The 27,514-nt window shown below is 42.6% G+C and overlaps 1 protein-coding gene across 2 annotated transcripts in view; it reads left to right on the top strand.

The window, feature by feature from the left end:
* The window catches only part of LOC124001549 (protein PALS1-like), a 58,967-nt gene that overhangs the window by 24,204 nt on the left and 7,249 nt on the right, over positions 1-27,514 (top strand). The window contains exons 2-9 of one of the 2 annotated variants that reach the window (XM_046308432.1): positions 4,130-4,251; positions 15,484-16,029; positions 17,230-17,438; positions 22,112-22,189; positions 23,002-23,148; positions 23,468-23,707; positions 26,629-26,812; positions 26,937-27,080. In XM_046308432.1, the coding sequence (XP_046164388.1) occupies positions 15,648-16,029; positions 17,230-17,438; positions 22,112-22,189; positions 23,002-23,148; positions 23,468-23,707; positions 26,629-26,812; positions 26,937-27,080 (1,384 nt within the window). In that variant the 5' untranslated portion in view covers positions 4,130-4,251; positions 15,484-15,647. The remainder of the gene's footprint in view (positions 1-4,129; positions 4,252-15,483; positions 16,030-17,229; positions 17,439-22,111; positions 22,190-23,001; positions 23,149-23,467; positions 23,708-26,628; positions 26,813-26,936; positions 27,081-27,514) is intronic. The other variant, XM_046308433.1, reaches the window with a different exon arrangement.

The raw sequence follows: 27,514 nt of genomic DNA, 5'->3' as shown, positions 1-27,514 counted from the left end.
TAGCGTTTCATAACGTAACGTCATTTTTTTAAATTCAAAAAGTCGACGATAAACTTTCACAAAACACTTCGAAAAATACTTTTGTAATGCAACTTTAGGTATTAGTACACGTTAACCTCTTGCGCCGAGCCATCCCGGATCCGGTATCGTGACTACAGCCTCAAGCTCATTACCATAACGCAACGTTAACAATTTCTAAAAATCGCAAATTAAATGAAATAAATATGCCTGCTCTCAAGCTTAGCCTTTTCTTAACAACACTGTCATCTCAGATTTTCAAAATATGCTTTTGAACCATAGAAAATCAATCATTTGTGTAAGAGTGTTGATGGCTAGCTTAGCATTTAGCGTAGCATTTAGCACGCAGCATATTCACAAACACCAGCAAAGGAATCAAATAAAATAATTTACTTTTGAAGAACTTCAGATGTTTCAATGAGGAGACTCTCAGTTACATAGCAGATGTCCAGTTTTTCCTGAAAGATTCTTTGTGTAGGACAAATCGCTCTGTTTTGTTACTACGCATTTGGCTACCGAAACTAACGGAAAATTCAGTCACCTAAACGTCGAACTTTTTCCCGAATTAACTCCATAATATCGACCGAAACATGGCAAACGTTGTTTGAATCAATCCTCAAGGTGTTTTGTCAAATATCTCTTCATTGATATGCCGTTCGTGGAAGCATGGTTTTTCTCAGAATCCCATGGAAAAATACCAGCAGCTGAGTTTTGCGCACCAATTTCCACGCAGGACACCGTGCGGACACTTGGCAAATGTAGTCTATTATGGTCAATCTTCCAATGATATGCCTGCAAATACGTCACAATGCTCCAGACCCCTTGGGGAAACGATAGAAAGGGTAGGCTCATTCCTGTCGCATTCACAGCCATATAAGGAGATAATGAAAAACGTAGCCTCAGAAATCCTGTTCATTTCCTGGTTGCAGAAACATCTTGGTTTTGCTTGAAGCTTTTGTTCTAGGGCACTCATAGTGAAAATCTTTGCAGTTCTGGAAACGTCAGTGTTTTCTTTCCAAAGCTATCAATTTCATGCATAGTCGAGTATCTTTTCGTGACAAAATATTGAGCTTAAAACGGGCACGTCTTTTTATCCAAAAATGAAATGCTGCCCCTAGAGTCTGAAGAGATAAAAGCGATAAAATTCATCAGGAGGCGATGTAAATTCTATAGCTGTCCGTCTCGAAAAAATGTCTGGAGAGAGCTCGACCAAAACATCCGGTCGGAGACCGGAGGGAATCGATTCCCTTGATTCGGTTTGACCAAGAATCAAAGCCGAATCAAATGACAAGACTCTAGACATCGTGTGGAAGCTGTAGGCACTGCAACCTCGGCCTCATGTAATTCGGTTCACTTTGAACAATTCCTGGAAGTAGCGCAAGGATATTTATTTCCATTTTCAGTGATCAGATTTTCCTGCACTTTTCGATGAAACGCACGTTCTGTTATAGTCACAGCCGTGATTTAACCAGTTTTATAAACGTCTGAGTGTTTTCTATCCACACATACTAATCATATGCATATACTATATTCCTGGCCTGAGTAGCAGGGCGCTGAAATGTTGCGCGATTTTTAACAGAATGTTCGAAAAGGTAGAGGGTCGACTGAAGAGGTTAATGTTTTAAACACACTTTGCTGTAGGCTACTATTTACAAGTTAACAAAAAAATCATGTCAGTATTGTAATCAAAACTTACCAGAAAGCATGTAATCATTGGCTCAGACAGTGTAGTTGTGTGGGCTCAATAGCATCTCATTAGTACATTTCTTTGCAAAAATGTCAACCTGTTTTTGCTTTGTCATTATGCGGTATTGTGTGTAGATTGTTGGGGAGGGGGGGGGGTCAATTGAATAAATTTTAGAATAAGGCTATAACTTAACAGTGGAAAAAGTGAAGGGGTTTGAATACTTTCCGAATGCACTGTCTGAGTCATTAATTTATGAACTGACAATTGTTATTTTTCTGTATCTTTTGGAAAATTTTGCGTGATTTCAAAGAATTGGGTGCGTGTATGTATCTGATGGGCCATACATTAAACCCACAACCATGGGATGGCTAGTGGCCACCCTCTTACCAACATTTGACTGCATCTAGTCTTTTATGGGTGTTTGTTTACCATACTTTGTGCAGGTGAGTGTGGGCTATCTAGTAGAAATTGTTACATTTAACTTAAATTGTGTATGATTGTTGTGTACACTCCTGCTCCTCCGATATCAAACAGGACAGGCGCCCTTTATCTAACCCTCTCCTTCACTCTTCAAATGTAATAAGGTTTGACGTTTACGCTGTGATCACACACCCTAACAATAGGTCCCTTATGTTTTGCTCAGGAATGGTGTTCCTAGGCTGTTTTGCATTTTTACAATTTGCATCATGGTTATTTTCTACTGTCACAAGGACGATTTGACCTCTGAGACAGCACAGGCCCCAGCGCGGGTGTGTGTACGCTCGTGCGCCTGTTTGTTCTTCCCAAATCTGATTTCAGCAGTTGAGTGACATCTCAGAAGTGGGTCATATTTTCTCCCTCGGGCAACTTCCTACATACTGTTGAAGTCTGTAGTTTACATACACTTAGGTTGGAGTCATTAACTCGTTTTTCAACCACTCCACAAATTTCTTGTTAACCTCTTGCAGCTCCCCCCCTACTTTGTGTAATTTCCGCCTGAAGACATACCCAAATGGGGTGGGGCGGCAGACACACGCATCTCACATTTCATGACATTAAATGTTTATATATTGCTTCTAAAATAAATACAAAATCACATTTTATATTATTAATTTCAAACAAGGGCATTAGCATGATAATAACTTACCAGTCCAAAACGATGTCCTCTCCCGTTCAAAAAATATTCCTCCACAATCGCTAAATGAAGTGTCCTACAACAATCTCTGTCTCACCTTCCCAATCAATTTATTCTTAAGTTGTGTGTACATCTGTATATCTAGACTTAGATTTAGCTTTCCCTGACTTAGTCGCCATAATGATTGATATATAAACAGCTGAATCTGCGCATTCACCAAACAATAATATGCGTAGCTTCTTCCGGTATGAAAATTCAATAGCGCATGACTCTCTTTACGCTGGCGATGACTACATGGGTTAGTCTTGCAACACAATAAACATGGCGTATTGCCATTTAGCTCAGCTCATTGGCTATCTACACAGCTAGATTTCAAGACGATCAGTGGTCATTGGGTTAAAAGACAGTCAATCAACGAAACAGTGGGCCAATCATCGGTGCACAATACTGTCATTACTTGTTGTCTTCAAATCGATTTCTTTCAGTCAATACGTCCAGCGAAATGGCCCCAGGTTTGATTGTGTTACAAACAAACCAGTTGATTGCAGTGAAACCAAACATGACTGGAAAAGTCACGTTCTGTGTGGGTGATTTACCTGGAATGAGTCGTCAAATGGAATGAGACGGAATTCACTACACAAGCGGTTCACAAAATGTTTCGTGTTAGGCTATAAAAACGTATTTTATCAAACAAAAGATCATTAATTGTGTAACAATGAGCATTGGAATTGCAAACAGACAAAGATCGTCAAAGGTAAACCATTTATTTTAATGCAGTTTGATTGTTACCCCTGTGCTGGTTAAAAAATAAAAACAATTATGGGGCTCTATGCTCAGATAATTGCATCACATTCTTTCGCAGTAAATCCTTTTTTAAATCTGACAACGCAGTTGGATTAGCAAAATTCTAGGCATTCGATACATGTGAGACATTTGTATTTTCATGAATGTTTAATATGACTTTATGTAGCGAGCACCGTATGTTGTGGAATTTCAGCCCGCTAGCGGGTTCCGTGCGCAGAGGGGTTAACAAACTATAAATGTCAGGAATTGAGAAAAACTGAGTTTAAATGTATTTGGTTAAGGTGTATGTACACTTCCGACTTTAACAGTATATCTTCATAAGTAAATTCCCCATACTACTACCTTCTACAATAATAAAAAAAAATACCTTCACAGTTCCAGCACATAATACCTTGAGGAATCGAAACACACCAGTGCTCCCAACCCCCCCTGCCACCTCCCCTCCCTGGTCCTCTCCGTTCCCCCTGACTGCGCTAGCTGACTGAGTGCCTGCCTGTTGATCCTAGGAGGGGGATAGCCACTGATCCACAGCCTGGGAGAAGACCCGCTACCTGGAGGTTATATACAGAGAGGAGAGCCCTCAGCTGATCTACTACTATAGAGCACCAACTAATCAACCAACATTTGGGTAAGGACATAGGGTCCTATGTTTCTCCTCTTCCTTATTTGACAGTCCACCCTCTTCTTGAGTGCGTGTTTGTCTTTTGTGGTTTGCCTCATTTTTCAGGGCTGTGGAGTGGGGACCTCCCGCCCGCTGACAAAGCTGTTGTCATGGAGACGTGTCTGGGACTTTTGCAGCACAGTAATCTCCACACAACAGAGAAGCCAATGCACAGAGGGGGCACCCAGACAAAAAAAGGGGGAGTAAAGAAAGAGTAGGGGGGGTGAGACAAGGAGGAGCCTGGAGGTTAGGATGACAGAGCAGATTTAATTGTGTCCAACCAGCCAACACACAGGAGTACTACAGGCTGCTTTGCGGTTAGTTAGGGTGTTCTTTGTGGACTTGGTGTTACTAATGGGGACCTTTAGTGCTTGTTGTACATATTGTTAATCGTTTTCTCATCAGCATGTCTATTTTGTTCTTGTCTGTGACGCACAGCCCGTCAGTGCATGGCCTGAGGTTTGTCTTTGTGTCCAGCTCGGAGTTGGACTAACTACGTAGATGGGAATGTGACTGGCATGTGGAGAAGGGGGACAGATCCACGGATGGAGGGACAAAGGTTATCTATTCTCCTAGCATCCGGGGTCATGTGACCAGCGCTGGGCCTGTGGGAATGAGGGGTGGGAGGGGGAGAGAGACACTTGATTTGGCTGGTGTTGGTGTAGAACCCTGCAGGAGGACAACCAACTTTTTCCACTGGGTCACTGGTGCTACCAACCTTTTCAGTTGATGGCACCAGCACATGATTTGGTCGCAGCAATTAAAAATGAATAAATAATGATAAATGATAATGGCGTGTGTCCTATAATGTGCCTGCATTTCATACAGAACCAGGCTAATAATGAATGTAAGCATTTTAGCCAGGTAGTCTAGGACAACAAAAACTAAAAGCGTGTACTGTATGACAGTGATAGACCATTTCGGCAAAATGAAAGAGAGGAGGATGGCATTGGCGTCCATCTTTTAAATTAGCTTTCCCTTGTGTCCTTACCTTTATTTGGATAGACTTATCGTAACAGATAAGACTTCAAATTAAGTGCAAAATCTATTGCACTTAATTTATTATAATCTATTATAAAAGCAACATAGCATTTAATAAGAAGGGGCTAGAAGTGTCTTATATGGTGAGATACCGAGTGGCTGGGACAGGCAAGCCCCATACTGTTGTGGAGGACTTAATTCTTCCTGCTGCCGCGGATATGGCTGGGGCAATGTTGGGGCAAAAGGCCCAAAAACTATACAGACAATGTCTTCATCAAACACCACTGTTTCAGTGATATGGCAGGAAATGTTTTGTAACACTTACTGCTATGCATACAAGCCAGTGAATTATATGTGTTACAGCTGGATGAGTCAACAGACGTGGCAGGCCTGGCACAGCTCCTGGTATGTCTGTTAACGTTCATGGGGGTCAATTAAGGAAGACATCGTCTTCTGGAAACCAGGACAACATGAGAGGATATTTTTAAAGTACTGGACAACTTTGTGACATCAAATGGACTTTGGTGGTCAAGATGTGTTATCTGTACTGCTGGCGCAAAAGCTAGCAGTACAGCCATGATATTGAGAAATACAGTGGTTCCTCCTTTAAAAGTTGCGAGCTTACGCCGAGGGACTTGGAGGTAATTTGTGGTTTAGTACGGTACCCTGCGTCACCAATTCATTGCTCCAGACCAGCGGAGAGGGGCGAGTTAGAGCACTGTTTATTAGAGGTCGACCGATTAACTTCTTGACGGGATCATTTTCAACTGAATTGCAGAGCGCCAAATTCAAATTAAATTACTAAAAATATTTAATTTTCATGAAATAACCAAGTGCAATATAGCAAAACACAGCTAAGTTTGTTGTTAATCCACCTGGTGTGTCAGATTTCAATAAAGCTTTTCGGCGAAAGCTATCCAAACATTTATGTAAGCACATCTCAATTCAATTTCAATTCAAGGGCTTTTTTTCAACATCTCTCTCGGTAGACAAAATATTACAAACAGCTAGCAGCCAAGTAGATGGTCACGAAAGTCAGAAAAGCAATAAATTAAATCGCTTACCTTTGATCTTCGGATGTTTGATCTTCGGATGTTTGCACTCACGAGACTCCCAGTTATACAATAAATGTTCCTTTTGTTCCACAAAGATTATTTTTATATCCAAAATACCTCCATTTGTTTGGAGCTTTATGTTCATAAATCCACAGGCTCGAGCGGTCACGACATCGCAGACGAAAATTCCAAATAGTATCCGTAAAGTGCGTAGAAAGATGTCAAATGTTTTTTATAATCAATCCTCAGGTTGTTTTTACAATATATAATCGATAATATGTCAATCGGAATGTAGCTTCTTCCATAGGGGGGAGAGAGAAAATGGCTGTTGCGCATGAACAACTCTGCTGGCACCCAGCCACCCACTGATGCGATGGATTCTTTCTCGCTCATTTTTCAAAATAAAAGCCTGAAACTATGTCTAAAGACTGTTCACAGCTTGAGGAAGCCGTATGAAAAGGAATCTGGTTGATATCCCATTAAATGGAGGCAAGGCATCCAATGGAACAGAGAGCTTTCAGGAAAAACAGCACTTCCTTGTTGGATTTTTCTCAGGTTTTCGCCTGCAATATCAGTTCACAGACAATATTTTGACAGTTTTGGAAACTTTAGTGTTTTCTATCCTAATCTGACAATTATATGCATATTCTATTTTCTAGGCCTGAGAAATAGGCAGTTTCAAATGGGTACGTTTTTTAGCCAAAAACAAAAATACTGCTCCCTCCACTCGAAGTTAATCGGCACGGCCGATTTTCAAGTTTTCATAACAATCGGTAATCTCCCTTTTTGGATGCCGATTTACATTGCAATCCACGAGGAGACTGCGTGTCAGGCTGACCACTTGTTACGTGAATGCAGCATCAAAATGACCTTGTGGCTGCAAGGAGCTGCTAGTTATCATTAAACTTGTCTTATATTAAAAAAACAATCAATCTTCACATAATCACTAGTTATAACTACACATGGTTGATTGTATTACTAGGTTAACTAGCTTGTTCTGCTTTGCATATAATCAATGGGGTTGCCTGTTAATTTATTGAATAACAGCTTGATCAACTTGATGATTTAACAAAAGCGCATTCTTGAAAAAAGCACAATTGTTGCAATAATGTACGTAACCATAAACATCACTGCCTTTTTTTAAATCAATGAATTTTTTAAAACCTGCATATGTAGTTAATAGAAATGTAATGTTAGCAGGCAATATTAACTAGGGAAATTGTCATTTCTCTCACGTTTAGTACAAGCAGAGTCAGGCTATATGCAGCAGTTTGAGCCGCCTGGCTCGTTGCGACCTGTTGGAAGGCCTTTTATTCCTAACAAAGACCGTAATTTGCCAGAATTGTAAGTAATTATGACATAAGATTGAAGGTTGTGCAATGTAACAGTAATATTTAGACTTAAAGTTGCCACCTGTTAGATAAAATACAGAACGGTTCTGTATTTCATCTAAATTTGACCATATGAATGACCAAAGGCTTGTATTTCTGTGTGTTAATTATATTATAATTAAGTCTATGATTTGATATTTGATAGAGCAGTCTGACTGAGTGGTGGTAGGCAGCAGTATGCTCGTAAGCATTCATTCAAACAGCAGCTCTTAGCAGTGCTGGGATGCACCGCGCTGTTAATGACTTCAAGCCTATCAACTACCAAGATTAGGCTGGCAATACTAAACTGCCTATAAGAACATCCAATAGTCAAAGGTATAGGAAATACAAATGTTCTGTTCTTAGCGCCAGTCTGCATGTTCAAACTACAACAATGTAACTGATAATGATATCTTTATGCTTTCATTTAATAAAATAATGATAAAATACTCCTTAAAAATGCCGATGTTTATTTAGTTATGGATCCATAACGAATTACTATGGGAATAAATATCACTGAATTACAGAAATATCCTCTGTAATTATTGGCGGAGAGTCATGTCATATTTTTCCATATACCATATACTGTAGGTCTAACGTAGGTGACATGAGTCGCACTAGTGTTGAGTAGGTCTTCTTCTTTATTAAAAGAGCACATTGAAGTTGGAAGCAATAGCCTATAGCTATTTCATCACCGTTTCACGCTGCTCTGAGACAAGCATGGGGACTGGTCTTGGTAAATCAATGAGATTTTTTTATTTTCACTTAATCTCCGTTTGGGTATTGTTTAGACTAGAATTATAAAATTAGGGTGCAGAAATGTTATGCACTTAGTGTAACCTTTATTTAATCACCCTGTCATCTCAGATTTTGAAAATATGCTTTACAGCCAAAGCAAGACAAGCATTTGTGTAAGTTTATCGATAGCATTATGCCTAGCTATCAGCAGGCAACCTGGTCACGAAAATCAGAAAAGCAATCAAATTAAATCGTTTACCTTTGATGAACTTCGGATGTTTTCACTCACGAGACTCCCAGTTAGATAGAAAATGTTCCTTTTTTCCAAAAATATTATTTTTGTAGGCGAAATAGCTCCGTTTGTTCTTCACGTTTGGCTGAGAAATCGACCGGAAATTGCGGTCACGACAACTCCGAAAAATATTCCAAATTAGCTCCATAATATCGACAGAAACATGGCAAACGTTGTAATCAACCGGGACAATTGGCTTTTCAGTAGGACTGAGAGGAAAAATGGCCACCTCTGTCTTTTACGCAAGAATCACTCTGAGAGGCATCAGGTGACCACTTACGCAATGTAGTCGCTTACGCTCATTCTTCAACATAAAGGCGTGAAACTACGTCAAATTGCTGTAGACACCTTGGGGAATATGTAGAAAAAAGAATCTGGTTGATAGGCGGCCATTCACTGCTCAATAGGGACGCATCGGAATGCAGAGCTTTCAAAACATGAGTCACTTCCGGATTGGATTTTTCTCAGGCTTTCGCCTGCAATATCAGTTCAGACAATATTTTTACAGTTTTGGAAACGTTAAGAGTGTTTTCTATCCTAAGCTGTCAATCATATGCATATTCTAGCATCTTGTCTTGACAAAATAGCCTGTCTACTTTGGGAACGTTATTTTTCCAAAAATAAAAATAGTGCACCCTAGTTTCAAGAAGTTTTAACTAGGCAAGTCAGTTAAGAACAAATTCTTATTTACAAGGACAGCTTACTGCTTCCTCTCTGTCGTGGAATTGAAGCACGGTCTCCCGTGTGCCCACATTCTCTTGTTCAGGGGGTATTGAAGGCTATCAAATGCTTGTCAAAGATGCCCTCTGGTGGTCAAACTAGCACTAACAAGCATTAATGCTACCAGTGGTTCACACTTAATAACCTACCATAGAATTCTGCAGCACCATGCAAGCAGTACGCTGCAACTTTTAAAGGAGGAACCATAGTGGAAACGCACTTGCAAACAGTTGCTCCCGATGCCACCTGTGTACACTGCAGCATCCACCTAGAGGCTCTTGCTGCCAAGGGATTGCCTGACCGCTTGAAAGGTGTTTTGGACACTACAGTACAAATGGTTAACTTTGCAATGATATGGGCAGCGACCATGTAACGCTTTTACAACATACAGAAGTGTGCTGGTTATCAAGGGGCAAAGTATAGACAAGTTTTTTTTAAATTCAGAGACGTGCTCATAGTTTTCTTTACTGACCATACTTTTCACTTGTCTGACCACTTGCATGATGACGAATTTCTTACAAGACTGGCCTATCTGGGTGGTGTTTTTTCTCGCCTGAATGATCTGAATCTAGGATTGCGGGGACTCCAACTATATTCAATGTGCGGGATAAAATTGAGGCTATGATTAAGAAGTTGGAGCTATTTTCTGTCTGCATTAACAAGGACAATACACAGGTCTTTCCATCCTGGTTTGAATTTTTTTCTGTGTGCAAATGAACTCAAGCTTACGGACGATGTCAAATGTGATATAGTGAAGCACCTGAGTGAGCTGGGTGAAACGGACGACACAACTGGATTCGTTATCCCTTTCATGCCCTACCTCCAGTCCACTTACTGATATCTGAACAAGAGAGTCATCGAAATTGCAACAAGCGGCTCTGTGAAAATATCATTTAATCAGAAGTCACTGCCAGATTTCTGGATAGGGCTGTGGTCAGAGTTTCTTGCCTAGGCGAATCTCACTGTTAAGACACTGATACCCTTTGCAACCACGTACCTATGTGAGAGTGGATTCTCGGCCCTCACAAGCATGAGAACTAAATACAGGAACAGACTGTGTGGGGGAAATTATTTTAAGACCCTTCTCATTAACCGGTGGTGTTATTCACAATTTTCGATTAAGAAATGTTTTATATGTAAGATGGCTAAATAAAGAGCAAAATTATTTATTATTATTTGTGCCCTGGTCCTCTTTGTCACTTCCCACGAGCCGGGTTGTGACAAACTCACACTAATTCTTGTGTTTAATAAATGTATTGTATAGTGTGCGTGTGGCAGGCTTACAATGATGGCAACAAAAAAAAAACATTTGAGTGCGCGCTCACCCTGGTGGTAGAGGGGGTACGCAGCTCGAGGTTGAATGTTTGAAGGGGTACAGGACTATAAAAAGTTTGGGAACCACTGATCTAGAGAGCAGAATAAAAAAACAAACCTTGATATACCAAAATGATATCACTTCAACAAAAAATTGTAAATGGCTTATCCAACTCCAGGATAAGCAATTTACATGCACCTTTTGATATTCCTCTCACTTTTATCCCTGATCCCATGAATAAACACTATATATTCCTAATTTAAATTTGTATGGGTTAAATGGAATAGTGACTGACTGTAGGCCTATAAACTCACAAGTAGCGTAATATAATATTAACTCCTGCAGAATTATGCATTTCTTGCAGTAAAATGATATAACTAATGTTAATTTTGTCACAGGAACAGGAGTGGGAAAATGTGATTTCTTTCAGCTTCTCTTGAGAAAATAGGAATGTGAGTGTGACACTGTTATTCAAGCAGACAGTGTTCCAACCACACATAATATGTATCTAAGAGGAACTGAAGTCAGAAACATGTTTCATAGTTTTCTCAGCTTTTCATTTCCTTAAAACCAGTCAAACGGATGACATTTTGCACAGGAACAATTTTTCTGCTTTTAAAATAGTTTTTTCTCCCCGGTCCCTAAACGAAACTGACAACTTTACAGGTGTTAGATTACTAATGCATTCATTCTATCAAAATACATTATTCTGGTGAGTACTACTTTATTTAGTCTTCTAGGGCAACAAGTTGACATAAGAGAAGCTGAATGTGTTGAACTATAGTTGACAAACAAATGGCAAACCATGTCAAAAATTATAATTACCTACCAAATGTTGAAGATGATAAGCAGAAATGTATCTAAATTAGAGGTGAAAGTAGATAGTTATATCAGTCCATTACTTTGACTGACCTTCATGTATTAATGTGGAAAATTTCAAGAACTTTGAAAGTTTCTTCAAGTGCAGTCGCAAAAATCAAGCGTTGTGATGAAACTGGCTCTCATGAGGACCGCCACAGGAAAGGAACACCCAGAGTTACCTCTGCTGCAGAGGATAAGTTCATTAGAGTTACCAGCACCTCCGATTGCAGCCCAAATAACTGCTTCACATAGTTAAAGTGACACATCTCCACATCAACTGTTCAGAGGAGACACTGTGAATCAGGCCTTCATGGTCAAATTGCTGCAAAGAAACAACTAAGGACACCAATAACAAGAAGGGACTTGCTTGGGCCAAGAAACACGAGCAATGGACATTAGACCGGTGGAAATCTGTTCTTTGATCTGATGAGTCTAAATTTGAGATTTTTGGTTCCAACTGCTGTCTTTGAGATGCAGAGCAGGTAAATGGATGATCTCCACATGTGTGGTTCCCACTGTGAATCATGGAGGAGGAGGTGTGGGGGTGCTTTGCTTGTGACACTGTTGGGAATTTATTTAGAATTCAAGACACACTTAACCAGCATGGCTACCACAGCATTCTGCAGAGATACGCCATCCCATCTGGTTTGCGCTTAGTGGGACTATCATTTGTTTTTCAACAGGGCAATGACCCAACACACCTCCAGGCTGTGTAAGGGCTATTTGACCAAGAAGGAGAGTGATGGAGTGCTGCATCAGATGACCTGGCCTCCACAATCACGGGACCTCAACCGAGTTGAGATGGTTTGGGATGAGTTGGACTGCAGAGTGAAGGAAAAGCAGCCAACAAGTGCTCAGCATATGTGGGAACTCCTTCAAGACTATTGGAAAAGCATTCCAGTTGAAGCTGTATGAGATAATGCCAAGAGTGTGCAAAGCTGTAATCAAGGCGAAGGGTGGCTACTTTGAATAATCTCAAATATATTTTGATTGAACACTATTTTGCTTACTACTTGATCCCATATGTGTTATTTCATAGTTTTGATGTCTTCGTTGTTTTTGTACAATGTAGAAAATAGTAAAATGAAAGAAAAACCCTTGTAGGTGTCCAGACTTGACTGGTACTGTAGTTTATTTTATTAAAACACATGGTATGTCTATTTATGGGGAAAATACATGGGGAAAAATGTAGACTGGCCGAACAATGATGACTGAATATCCAATGTTCTCTGTTGGTTATGTGAACTCACCGGGGATAAGGTTGGTTGCTGGTGCCAATAACATATACTAAAATGAGCAGAAGCCTAACTATGAAAGAGATTAGTCTTCATTGTCTTCTCTTTACAGCAATAAATATTTGCTTTCCAAACTATGATGAAATATTGCGATATGCCATTATTTTCACTGACAGTCGCAACTCAACAAATTGCAGGCCCTTCTGACTGTAGGCAATGCGATTTTAAAACAATCCACAGCTTATTATTTTAAAGAAGAAAATAATAATTTAGTCAAATCATGCTTTCTTTCTGGTGTAGTATCCTATTTTAAATGTATTTCTGTTTAGACAGGAGTAGGCTATATAATTTTGGCAATTTTACTTTAGGGGAAGCTTGGCTTATGGCCACTCCGCCTATGTCTGTAGCGCACTTTCAAAACTGGATTGATGCGGAAAACAATCATGATTCTGCTAGCCTTTCCATCTAACCGAAGACGGTTAACTTCTTGCATCGAGCCATCCCGGATCGTGAATACAGCCTCAAGCTCATTACCATAACGCAACGTTAACTATTCATGAAAATCGCAAATGAAATGAAATTAATCTATTTGCTCTCAAGCTTAGCCTTTTGTTAATAACTCTGTCATCTCAGATTTTCAAAATATGCTTCTCAACCATTGCAAAACAAGCATTTGTGTAACAGTATTGATGGCTAACGTAGCATTTACCATAGCATTTAGCGTTAGCATTCAGCATGCATCATTTGCCTTTGAAGAACTTCAGATGTTTTCAATGAGGAGACTGTTAGATAGCAAATGTTCCGTTTTTACAAAAAATATTATTTGTGTCGACTAATCGCTCCGTTTTGTTAACTTTTTTCCAAATTAACTCCATAATATCGACAGAAACATGGCAAACCGATGTTTAGAATCAATCCTCAAGGTGTTTTTCACATATCTATCGGCGATAAAATCGATCGTGGCATTTTACTTTCTCTTCTGAAGAAATGGAACACGCATGGACCTACAGATTACGCACACAGGACACCGGGCGGGACACCAGGTAAATGTAGTCTCTTATGGTCAATCTTCCAATGATATGCCTACAAACACGTCACAATGCTGCAGACACCTCGGGGAATAGACAGAAACCGCGGGCTCATTCCTGGCGCATTCACAGCCATATAAGGAGACATTGGAACACAGCGCCTTCAGAATCTGGGGCATTTCCTGTATGAAACTTCATCTTGGTTTCGCCTGTTGCATTAGTTCTGGGGCACTCACAGATAATATCTTTGCAGTTTTGGAGACGTCAGAGTTTTGTCTTTCCAAGGCTGTCAATTCCATGCATAGTCGCATCTTTTCATGACAAAATATTGCGCTTAAAACGGGCACGTATTTTTATCCAATAATGACATAGCGCCCCCATAGGTTGAACAGGTTAAGCTATCATTTGCATCACATATGGCTACACAAAGTATAGACATAGGCCCTGCGCACGCAAGGGCGTTTCTGTGCCGATGTCGCCTCTTCAGAAAGTTGGTTGATATTTTGCTTATTTGCGCATTACTGTTTGAATAAATCATGTTGATAAAAAATGTATTAAAATATTTGTGAACCAAAATGTCACTGGCACCCTTGCGACCAATAAAATAAAGTGTGTTGCACTGCCAAGTCAAACGATCGCAAATGTGACGGTTTTGGTCGCAGTATCAAACCCCGTTCCTGAGGTGACAACAAAGTGTGTCCTACTGAAATGTGTTCTCTGTATACTGATACAGTGCAAGGTGACCCAACAGTCATGACCCCACTCACATGATTGAGATTATCTTTTAGGCCTATTTTTAATATGTACCATTTAGATTAGGCCTACTTCTAGTGTGTAAGATTTAGATTAGGCCTACTTCTATGTGTGGTTTAGATGAGGCCTACTTGTAATGTGTAAGATTGAAGGGTGAAACTGCAGTGTGAGAGATCTGTTGGCGAGGGGAGTATGTCTGTGGGTCAAGGGTTGAAATTGCTGTGTGTGTGTGTGAGAAAGAGGGCGCTAAGGTTTGTTTGGTTTAAAACTGTGTGTAATATAAGGTCCTTCTGTAGCTCAGTTGGTAGAGCATGGCGCTTGTAACGCCAGGGTAGTGGGTTCGATCCCCGGGACCACCCATACGTAGAATGTATGCACACATGACTGTAAGTCGCTTTGGATAAAAGCGTCTGCTAAATGGCATATATTATTATTATTATATTATTATGATAACAGAGCGATAATGGCGTCCTTGGTCTGTGCTGTCTCAAACAGCTGGTAAACAGGGAGAGAGGGAGGGCCCTGTAGAGAGCAGCAGAGCGGAAGGTAGTATAGTACCTAGGTCTGTGCTGATAAATAGCTTAGTTTCTGTCTTCCGCTTAGTGTGTTAGCTTGTTTACATTGGATTGTGGGTAGAGGTTTTCGACATTGGGTTTGGGGGCTGGGGAGGAGTGGTGTGTGATTGTCTAAGAAGCTCATTATTTTTGGTGGAATTGTGAGTGACTACGAGTTCTCTGCTTGTGTTTAAATGTTTGGTAGTGTAGGGCACGCTAATGTGCATACTGTTGTGATTTGTCTGAGTAACAGCATTCCTGTACCATACTAACCTTTCCTCCCTTCCTGTTCTTCAGGTGTCCCCCTCTCCTGGAATCCCAACATCTGCTGAGTCATCAGTAGTGAGTCAGGGTGTCATGGCCACCGGGCCCAGGACACGCAGAGATCACCCCTCATAGTACTTCCCCCAGCCAGCCACCTGCAGACACACACACACACAGGAGGAGGCACAGGGGTGGCAATGATGACCACATCACATATGAACGGTCATGTGACTGAGTCAGACGGCGGAGGAAGTGGAGGAGGCGAGTCGAACCAGGCGGAGCCCCAGCAGTGGCACAGGGAGATGGCAGTGGACTGCCCAGGGGACCTGGGTGCTCGTACCCTGCCTGTGCGGCGCTCTGCCCAGCTGGAGAGGATCCGTCAGCACCAGGAGGACCTGAGGAGGAGGAGGGAGGAGGATGGCAGGAACAGACAGGAGCTAGATCTTAATGCTTCCATACGGCTCAAGAAGCTATCTCAGAACCCCAAGGTGGGCATCGATAACCCCACCTTCGACCCCATTGAAGGCCCCGTAGGGCCCATGGGACTTCCTCCCAACCTGGGGGGCCCTACTCTACTGGGTGAGTAGGACTGAGTATGGCAATACTCTTAACAAAGCCATACAATATAATAGTGTTCTATTAAGTTGTGATTCTGAACAGAATAGTTATTTGGCGTCAGCCTTGAGCACTAGCAAGGATAAAGTGCTAACAAGCAAGTGGCTGTCTCTTGCTGAAATCGAATGGTAAAATGTATGCTCTGAAAACAAGGTGAAGAAAGTGCTATTTTGCTTAAGACAATCCTTTCAGATTTATGGGGGTAGGGTCAATTTGGAATTCAGGATAGGCCTCTAGCTGTCTAGCTTTCCTTCAGACTCTTAACAAAAGTTTACTTTTCCTGTTCCAGGTAGGCTTATGAATGAGACCACACACACACACACACACACACACACACACACACACACACACACACACACACACACAGCAGTCTATAGGCCTGGAGTCAGTGCATTCTTCTTCTAAAGCTCTCTGAGGGAGTCCTACTTCACTCCCACTTAATTCTCTGATGATCGGGAGGCTGGGGTCTGGGAAAGACTGAGCCTGAGGGAGGGAAGTAGGGAGTGAGAGCAGGAAGGAGGTGGTACGTGAGGAGGTGTGTGTGGTAGCAGCATTCCTTGGGTAGGGGGGGAGTGTTAATTAAAAACTCTGTTACAAAACATTCTGACCCAGGCTGCAATGGCTGCTCTCTGGCCCTCCATTTTCTGTCATTTATTTTATTTTTCAGCCCCATCTCCTGTCTTTCAACTGCCCTACCGTTCCTCCTGCCAAGTTTATAATGTATTGAAATGATACCTATCATATAGCCTGGGCCTAGCCTAAGAAAACAATATGTAGGACAGAAGGTACTCAGTGAAGTCAATGGCGCGTGACAGCAGATCCTCCATCAGATGAGACGACTAACCTCCCACTTAGATACTCCCTTTTACACACACGCAGACCAGACCGTCTCCTTATTTTGGTCTTAGTTAGACTGGACAGATATGTCTAAGAGAGGGGTCTGGATTTGAGAGAGCTGGTAAGGTTTAAGAATAGGATGATTATTTTGGAGTTTTATCACTGATATAAATGTTCTGTCTTGACCATAACCTCTGTATGAGTTCACTGTAATTCTTTCCTGAATCTGAGCATTTGTCTCTGGCTGTTGTGTAATGTATGGTTGATCCTATCTGTATAGCATATGCATGTCTGATTCTCCCCCTTCCCCACTCTCCCTGCATACAGAGTTGGAGGAGCTGCTGATGTCCCTAAAGCAGGTGCAGCACTGCCTGTCTGACGCCCAGAGCCAGGAGGACGTGGAGCTGGTGCTGCAGCTGGTCCAGAAGACTGACTTCCAGAAGGCCTTCAACATCCACAACGCTGTGGCCCAGCACATGAACAGGCCCAGCCCGCCCTTCCCACACACAGACCGCGCTCAGGGCCTGGCACAAGAGGTGAGTCCTGCTCTGGAGTCCGTTTGGGGTGTTATGGTTAGCTGATCATAGAGCTGTGCTTACAGAGCTGGCCCAGCAGCACATGAACTGACCCAGCCCGCCCTTCCCCACACACTGCCCTTAAAGCCTGGTCCACGAGCTGAGACTCAGATGCTGATATCAAGTCAGTTTGCAGTATTACTATGTTATAGTTGAGTGTAGGGCTTGCGAAAGGTAAACTGCTTCTAGATCTGTGCCTACAGATGTTGCCCTGAAGAAAAAATACAACTGGCTCATGAGGAAAGCAGAAGACTTAGATCCAGAGTGTTTTCTTCAACATGGTTAAGGGTAGGATTTGTGGAGTAGTAAGGTGATCCTAGGATCTGTTGCCTGTGGGTAATGTCTACCCGGAGCATACTGAGTAGGGCTAGGGAAGAGGATGTAGGCTGAGGGTCCAATAATACAGAATAATTCTCCTGTATACCCACTTCCACATCAACCCCTCCACTGGTCTTCGACCCATTTCAGACTGCGTGGGAACTAGAATAGAAGGAACTGGGAGGGAGACATCAAACTTGATCTGAGGCCAAGCTAGCAGGCCAAAAAGTGAGGACTGAGGAGGGTCTGTGTGACACAATGACAGGAATACGCACACTAAGGCAGGCACATAAACACACACACACTGAAACACGCACGTACACAAACACACACAAGCGATCAAGTACGACTTGTAGGAGTTGTGGAAAATGTTGCCGAAATTAGGTAGCCGACTAGCCTTGAAGTTGAAGTTCAGCAGAGTTTGTGCAGTGTAAGAAGTTTTTAATGGGCAAGAAACCACATCAAAGTACCATATGACTTTTTTAATGTTTTGTCCACTAATGGCACTTGATTGAGGAGAGCGCCTCGTTGCCTGGAATCGCTGTTGTGTGAAGAAGTGTTAATGAGACTCAATAATAAACTTGTTTATTGTTGTTTTCCTGTTCTCTCATTCTGCCCCAGCAGCACAGAACAGCTCTTGTACTCAAGCACCATCATTAGAGCCCAGACGTAGAACTGAAACTCACTGACCTGGACAAGACAGGACACTCACAATAGGGCGTCTCTGTCTCTGAGGCTGCTGCCTGCACCATTATAGACTCACTGACACCAGCCACCACCGTTTTTTTCATTAGACACCAAGCGGGAGAAAATGGGCTTAAATGGGGTCGGAATACCAGAATTTGCCCCGTGTGTGTGTGTGTGTGTGTATGCATGTGGACGGAATACATTGGCCTATAATATACATACCTTTCCCATGCCAAATGGTCCCTATTCCAAGATCAACTTGGGCCTTTTTTAAACAGCAACGGTAGAGGTGTTTCAGCCTTGAATGTTGTGCCCTCAGTATGTAGGGAATTTTCTATTGGCCAGCCCTTATGTGGACCATGTCACCATTGTGTACCTTATGGTAGAGTCACAACCACCAATGGGCGAACTCTTCCGGTTCACGCTGGGTTCATATAGCCAAAATAAAGCATCCCAGTGGTCAAGAAAAATGACGGCCACGAATTGCTCGGCATTGAAGTTGGTCTCCACCGCCAAGCTCACGCAGCGTTGCTGCTCAATGAACAGAGGAATGTTTGGTGGAAAAGAGGCGAGTGCTGAGTTATGCTAGTTTTTATTTTATTTTTTATTTCACCTTTATTTAACCAGGTAGGCTAGTTGAGAACAAGTTCTCATTTGCAACTGCGACCTGGCCAAGATAAAGCATAGCAGTGTGAACAGACAACACAGAGTTACACATGGAGTAAACAATTAACAAGTCAATAACACAGTAGAAAAAAAGGGGAGTCTATATACATTGTGTGCAAAAGGCATGAGGAGGTAGGCGAATAATTACAATTTTGCAGATTAACACTGGAGTGATAAATGATCAGATGGTCATGTACAGGTAGAGATATTGGTGTGCAAAAGAGCAGAAAAGTAAATAAATAAAAACAGTATGGGGATGAGGTAGGTCAAAATGGGTGGGCTATTTACCAATAGACTATGTACAGCTGCAGCGATCGGTTCGCTGCTCAGATAGCAGATGTTTGAAGTTGGTGAGGGAGATAAAAGTCTCCAACTTCAGTGATTTTTGCAATTCGTTCCAGTCACAGGCAGCAGAGAACTGGAACGAAAGGCGGCCAAATGAGGTGTTGGCTTTAGGGATGATCAGTGAGATACACCTGCTGGAGCGCGTGCTACGGATGGGTGTTGCCATCGTGACCAGTGAACTGAGATAAGGCGGAGCTTTACCTAGCATGGACTTGTAGATGACCTGGAGCCAGTGGGTCTGGCGACGAATATGTAGCGAGGGCCAGCCGACTAGAGTATACAAGTCGCAGTGGTGGGTGGTATAAGGTGCTTTAGTGACAAAACGGATGGCACTGTGATAAACTGCATCCAGTTTGCTGAGTAGAGTGTTGGAAGCAATTTTGTAGATGACATCGCCGAAGTCGAGGATCGGTAGGATAGTCAGTTTTACTAGGGTAAGTTTGGCGGCGTGAGTGAAGGAGGCTTTGTTGCGGAATAGAAAGCCGACTCTTGATTTGATTTTCGATTGGAGATGTTTGATATGAGTCTGAAAGGAGAGTTTACAGTCTAGCCAAACACTGAGGTACTTATAGATGTCCACATATTCAAGGTCGGAACCATCCAGGGTGGTGATGCTGGTCAGGCGTGCGAGTGCAGGCAGCGAACGGTTGAAAAGCATGCATTTGGTTTTACTAGCGTTTAAGAGCAGTTGGAGGCCACGGAAGGAGTGTTGTATGGCATTGAAGCTCGTTTGGAGGTTAGATAGCACAGTGTCCAAGGACGGGCCGGAAGTATATAGAATGGGGTCGTCTGCGTAGAGGTGGATCAGATTGAACCCTGTGGCACCCCCATAGAGACTGCCAGAGGACCGGACAGCATGCCCTCCGATTTGACACACTGAACTCTGTCTGCAAAGTAGTTGGTGAACCAGGCAAGGGAGTCATCCGAAAAACCGAGGCTACTGAGTCTGCCGATAAGAATATGGTGATTGACAGAGTCGAAAGCCTTGGCAAGGTCGATGAAGACGGCTGCACAGTACTGTCTTTTATCGATGGCGGTTAATATCGTTTAGTACCTTGAGCTTGGCTGAGGTGCACCCGTGACAGGCTCGGAAACCAGATTGCACAGCGGGATTCGAGATGGTCAGTGACCTGTTTGTTGACTTAGCTTTCGAAGACCGTAGAAAGGCAGGGCAGGATGGATATAGGTCTGTAACAGTTTGGGTCCAGGGTGTCTCCCCCTTTGAAGAGGGGGATGACTGCGGCAGCGTTCCAATCCTTGGGGATCTCAGACTATATGAAAGAGGTTGAACAGGCTGGTAATAGGGGTTAACACATCTACATGGTAGCTGTGAATTGTAGGCTATTACCAAGTGCCAGGTGCTAGAAGCCATATTAGCCTAGCCATTAGCCCAAACAAAGACCTATGTTTCAAAGTTAATACATGTTCATCACAGGAGATTGGTGAGGGGAGAACGTCTCATAATAATGGCCAGAAAGGAGCAAATGGAATGGTATTGAACACCTAGAAACCATGTGTTTGATACCATTCCTCTGATTCCACGCCAGCCATTACCAGGAGCCCATTCTACCCAATTTAGGTGCCACCAAACTCCTGTGACGTGCATCCAGGTATACTGATGTGGGGGAGTCAACTTATTTTAATGACATTATTTAATATATTTTAATAAGTGTGCTCCATTTGAAGTAGAAATTGAAAATAAACGTCATTACATGAAACAAAATGTTAAATCATTTGAGACTACAGGAAATAGGTTGACTGCTATGTAAAAAAAAACTGCACGAATGGTTGCTTTGGTTATCAACAGCCTTGTGGCTATTGTAGTCTTTACTGTGGGGGGGGGAACAATTCTCTAAATCTGTCCCAGGTGAGGCAGGCATCATGCGAGGGAGGGGCAACTGCTCTGGCGCCTTGCCTTACCTAGTCAGTCTGGAATACTACCACAACACCATAGTGGGATTAGCCTAGGTCTGGAGGAGACCACTTAAGTGAGGAGGTTTTTATTTTCCCCCATTGGGCCACCCTGGTATAACCCCACCTCCACAAACTTAATGTCAGACCCCCCCCCTGCCTTGACTGCATTAACCTGGTCCCAGTGACGTCAGCTCCAGAGCGATTCTGGTTTGACTGACTGCACTCAAACTGGGTCGTGTTCATAAGGCACCAATTAGAAATAAATGTATTGAAACATGGGAGGACTATCTGGACTTGTCATTGCAAAACGTTTTCAAATGTGTTCTATTGCGTGCCCTAATGAACACAACCAAAGCTGAATCCGGGCCCGAGGCAGTCTCACTGCTTACTCTAACATGGTCTGCTGCTGTGGCCGCTCTAAAGCACCCCACAACCAGAAAGTTAAAACCAGTCAACACTATTTTAACACAAACCCCATGTATGCCATTTAGTCTGGTGAACAAAAGCATTGCAGCTGTTGAATCAAGGTGGGAAGAATCGTGACAGATTTTCCGACCTTCCTGTGTAGATGCTGCTGTCCTCTGTTTTGGTCAGTTTCTTTGATCTGAGAGAACGGGTGTAAATCATCAGATGTGTTTTCAAGTTGGTGTGTCCTATCCCTGCTCCTCTTTCTTATACTTCATGTGTTCTGGTGTGTCCTCCAGGTACTGTCTATGGTTTATAACAGCCAACACAAGGAGGGCTTGGAGCTCAACACCCTGCTCTCTTCCCCACATGTCCAGGTGAGGCCTCCATCCATTCCTACTCTGTCTATTTCTGTGTCTCAGTTTAACCTGTCTCTCTCTGCGCCATTTTAATGGCGGTGCATCTGGGTGCCAGTATAACCTGTGTCAGGTGTAACGTGCATCTCTGTTTAACCTGTCCCAGTGTAACGTCGGTCTATCTCCCAGTATAACCTTTTATGATCCTGGATCTCAGGGCTGGGGTTCTTCAGGTCAGGACTGTGTTGGTTCAGCTGTGATCAACTATTGGCTACATCTCTTGGCAGAAGCCGGGCCAAAGGCCTGATCTGAGACACCAGGGAATGTTCAATAGGGAGGGAACGTTTGAAACGGATGGAAAGGGGAAGTGTACTACCTGAATGTTTTGCTACAGTGTGCCCTGCGGAACACAATCCACACAGTAGGATGTGATGGAGTGAGGATATAGGAGGGGAGTGGTATGGGGGGGGGGTTCCCCTGTATTGTTTTTAGGGTTGCCGTAGAGGTAGACCTAGTGGGGTAACTAACCAGGCATTTCTTCCCAGGGGCAGATGGAGGGAGTGTAAAATGATTTACCTGCTGGCCCTCAGGGAAAATTATTAAATTAATTTATGTTACTACTTACTGAAATGAAAGTTTATTTTGTAATGTTTGTCCTCCTGGATGTCTTCCTTTCACCAGAACTAGAACAGCAGGGGGCTCTGGAAGTAATAACTACACTACTGTTAGATACAGGTCTCTGTGCGTGTGTGGATGCTTGTGTCCATGCATCTACGTGTCTAAAAGTTAACCCAGTAAGGCTGACGAACCCGATGTCCCCTGTCCCTCCACAGGCAGTGCTTCTGGCCCATGACTGTGTTGCGGAGCAGGAGATGCAGCTGGAGCCCCTGACCCCAGATGACCACTGTGAAACTCTCACCCAGTGGGGAGGGGAGACCGTCAAGATAGTCTGCATCGAGAAGGCTAGGGACATCCCACTGGTGAGCGAGACCCCTATAAAACACACTGTCATGAATCAACATAGGAGTAGATATAGACTCTGTCTGAAGTGTACAAGCTGTTAAAGCCTTGATTCCCTCTGTCTTTTGTTTCCTCAACGTCTCAACGGTCCCTCCCTTCGGATCTCCTCCAATGAGCTTTGAGAGTGTTGCAAGGATTCGAGGATGGGAGGAATCAATCATTTGGCCGCTTGTACACTTTTCAGACAGCGCCAACATCGCTCTCCTCTACCTAACAAAGTTTAAACCCTCCTGTATCTGTACAGTCACTAACCTCTGTTCTCCACTGTCTATGTGGCAGGGAGCGACTGTGCGTAACGACATGGACAGCGTGATAATAAGCCGCATAGTGAAGGGTGGGGCAGCGGAGCGCAGCGGGCTGCTCCATGAAGGAGACGAGGTTCTGGAGATCAACGGAGTGGAGATCCGAGGAAAGGACGTCAACGAGGTCTTCGACATCCTGGCCGACATGCATGGCAACCTGACCTTCATCCTCATCCCCAGCCCACAGACCAAACCCCCGCCCATCAAGGAGACTGTGGTATGTACAGACGCACCTTCATCCAAGAACCCCCCTCACGTCTCGTCTCAGCCCCTGGGCTGGGATGGCTGTCTGAAGCAATCACACTGTTCCAGCTTCCAATTACTCAGTGGGTTGCAGACAGGGTTGGGTAGGTTACTTTCTAAATGTAATCTGTTACAGTTACTAGTTACCTGTCCAAAATTGTAATCTGTTACTTTTAGGTTATGTTCCCCTTAAGAGACATTTTAAGAAGGCAAAAATGTATGTTACAAATTGAACGACATATATTGCAGGATAAATTCATGTAATGTTTACATAGCTGACCATATATGGATGTAAAATTTTACTTTAAGGGTGGTTATGTAGACTTCTTCTAACCATCACTTTCTACTACATATTATCATATGATTAAGTTCTATCAGAATCCCAGTCATTCCAATAAATGTTATACCCCTTGATCTTCAAGAATTGGACTTGGAAATATGGAAATATAGTTTACCCAAATTGTTTTATCTGAGCATAACCCAGAAATGGATGCAAGGACTGACCGTCCATGATATCAAAGTGATTGTTTTAACCATGTTATGAGGCTATACAGTGTTTTTTTTACATTTACCATCTTTATAATCGTTGGAGTAAAACACGTTTATTTTGGGTTCTGGTGGGCTTTGACAGTTGAACTAAGTTCATGAGGCATTTATAAGTTATATTCTTCAAGAATCAATGGGATATACACTACTGTTCAAAAGTTTGGATTCACTTAGAAATGTCCTTGTTTTTTTGTCCATTTTTAAAATAACATCAAATTGATCATAAATACAATGTAGACATCGTTAAAGATGTCTAGCTTTATGAAATATCTACATAGGAGTACAGAGGCCCATTATCAGCAACCATCACTCCTGTGTTCCAATGGCACGTTGTTAGCTTATCCAAGTTTATAATTTTAAAAGGCTAATTAATTGAGCATTAGAAAACTGTCTGATTAAAGAAGCGATAAAACTGGCCTTCTGGAGCATCAGTATTTGTGGGTTCGACTACAGGCTCAAAATGGCCAGAAACAAAGACCTTTCTTCTGAAGCTCGTCAGTCTATTCTTGTTCTGAGAAATGAAGGCTATTCCATGTGAGAAATTGCCAAGAAACTGAAGATCTTGTACAGCGCTATGTATGACTCCCTTCAAAGAACAGCGCAAACTGTCTAACCAGAATAGAAAGAGGAATGGAAGGCCCCGGTGCACAACTTAGCAAGAGCACAAGTATATTAGACAACTCACAGGTCCTGAACTGGCAGCGTCATTAAATAGTACCCACAAAACACCATTCTCAACGTCAACAGTGAAGAGGCGACTCCAGGAAGCTGGCCTTCTAGGCAGAGTTCCTCTGTTTAGTGTCTGCTCTTTTGCCCATCCTTAATCTTTTATTTTTATTGGCCAGTCTAAGATATGGCTTTTTCTTTGCAACTCTGCCTTGAAGGCCGGCATCCCGGAGTCGCCTCTTCACTGTTGACGTTGAGGGTGGTGTTTTGCAGGTACTATTTAATGAAGCTGCCAGTTGAGGACTTGTGAGGCGCCTGTTTCTTAAAAACTAGACACTCTAATATACTTGTGCTCTTGCTCAGTTGTGCACCGGGGCCTCCCACTCTTTCTATTCTGGTTAGAGCCAGTTTCGCTGATGGTTGCTGATAATGGACCTCTGTACGCCTATGTAGATATTCCATTCCAAATCAGCCGTTTCCAGCTACAATAGTCATTTACAACATTAACAATGTCTACACTGTATTTCTGAACATTTTGATGTCATTTTAATGGACACAAAATGTGCTTTCTGTCAAATACAAGAAGATTTCTAAGTGACCCCAAACTTTTGAAGAGTTGTGTGTGAACTTGTTTTCCTCCAGTGTTTGTAAATATTGTTGATGTAAACAAACATTGTATAGCCTCATAACATGGTTAAAACAATGCGTGTCCCCAAAAATGGATGTAGCACCGACAGCACCCCTTTTTTAATCCTTTTTTAATCCTATCAAAAGTGTGCGAGTTTGAGCATGTGTCTGTTAGGCCTATGGATTCTTTCTTTTTTTTATTAGCATGAATTAGATTGAGCAATAAAAGCCCCACTTTTATTCCATAGCCTTGGATCTGAGCTATGCAGCGGTTGCAAGAGTGCATTTTTCACTGGCTGTCCACTGGTTTCAAGAACAGTGGTTGATAGGCAGCCTCTTGAATTCAACCATTATTGGGTTCAAATACACATAGATTTGTGAACAGCCATCCACAACAACCACAATCCGTAAAGTGCAAATAGCTAAATGAGAGAGCAGCAGTGTGATTCACATCAATGCGCTATGTAGATATCAATAATAAGTGATATCCGTATCACGGATATCGGGGGTCGCTGTCGGCCTTACCTCAAAGCATTTATTCAAGTTGGATAATCTTTGGATGCCGACAGCAGTCGTACCATTTGATGACATAGCTTGGCCTGTAGCCTACAAAAGCCGATTCCTGCTCTTTTTCCGTGATCCATCAAACACATTTGGTGTGTCACCATAGTGGTCTCTGATTTGTGGTCTGACTAGCTTCGCTGTAACAAACTTAAACGCGCACATTTTTTTCAATGCTGATTTGAATGTCATTGAGAATAGAAGTGTACAACGTAACGGATTACCGTTACCATTTTCTTTTTTTTGTAATCCATTACAAGTAACGAATTACACGCAATCCGTTACTCCCCAACCCTGGTTGCAGAGCATGATGCTGGCCCATGGCCAATGTTGGTTTGGTTCCTGCATGCATCACCATTATGAACAGTCAATTGTTTTGGAGCCTCTGCAACATGACCATATTTATAAATATGAATCCTTTTTATTTAATTCTATAATATACAGTGCGAGCTACTAGAAAACCAACGTCATGTTTTGTTTACTCTATTTCACCAGGTCCATGTGAAAGCTCACTTTGACTACGACCCGTCTGATGACCCGTACGTGCCGTGCAGAGAGCTGGGCCTGTGCTTCCAGAAAGGAGACATCCTCCACATCATCAGCCAGGACGACCCCAACTGGTGGCAGGCCTACAGGGACGGAGACGAGGACAACCAGCCCCTGGCCGGGCTAGTACCAGGTACACTACCTCACAATAGGGCTCAACAACAGTGGGCAAGTGCCAGGTTATATATGCAGATTATCAGACCTCACAATGTGTTAAGTGTTAAGTGTTAACCATCTCTCCCTCTTTGTGAATGCAGGCAAGAGCTTCCAGCAGCAGAGGGAGGCTATGAAGCAGACCATAGAAGAGGATAAAGAGCCTGAGAAGTCGGGAAAGTTGTGGTGTGCTAAGAAGAACAAGAAGAAGAGGAAGAAGCTCCTTTACAACTCCAAGCAGAACGACGGTAAGGCCAGACCAGAAGTGAGGGCTGTAGCAGAGATGTAGGCAGGCTGGTGTAGAACGACCTGGCCCGTATTCCCACATCGTTTGAGTAAGAGTTTTTTGGTTCTGGAATGTTTAGACTTTGCTTGTTTTAATGGACTTTCCCCACACACTTTCCTTGTCATCACACTATTGATTGTTACTCATATTTCATATCCCAGGGTTACAGAAGGAGATCACTGATTTTAGCCAGCGTTCGCCTAGAGACAATGTACTGTGAAGGTGAACATTATTACTTTATGGGCTGTAGTTTTCATGACCCCAATATATATTGTGACAGAAATGATTCACAACCCTTGACTTTTTCCACATTTTGTTGTTACAACCTCAATTTAAAATGGATTCCATTTAGATTTTTGTCACTGGCCTACACAAGACCCCATAATGTCAAAGTGG

The sequence above is a fragment of the Oncorhynchus gorbuscha genome, linkage group LG17, assembly GCF_021184085.1.
Source record: "Oncorhynchus gorbuscha isolate QuinsamMale2020 ecotype Even-year linkage group LG17, OgorEven_v1.0, whole genome shotgun sequence".
Lineage (NCBI taxonomy): Eukaryota > Metazoa > Chordata > Actinopteri > Salmoniformes > Salmonidae > Oncorhynchus > Oncorhynchus gorbuscha.
This window is presented reverse-complemented; position numbering and strand designations above follow the sequence as displayed.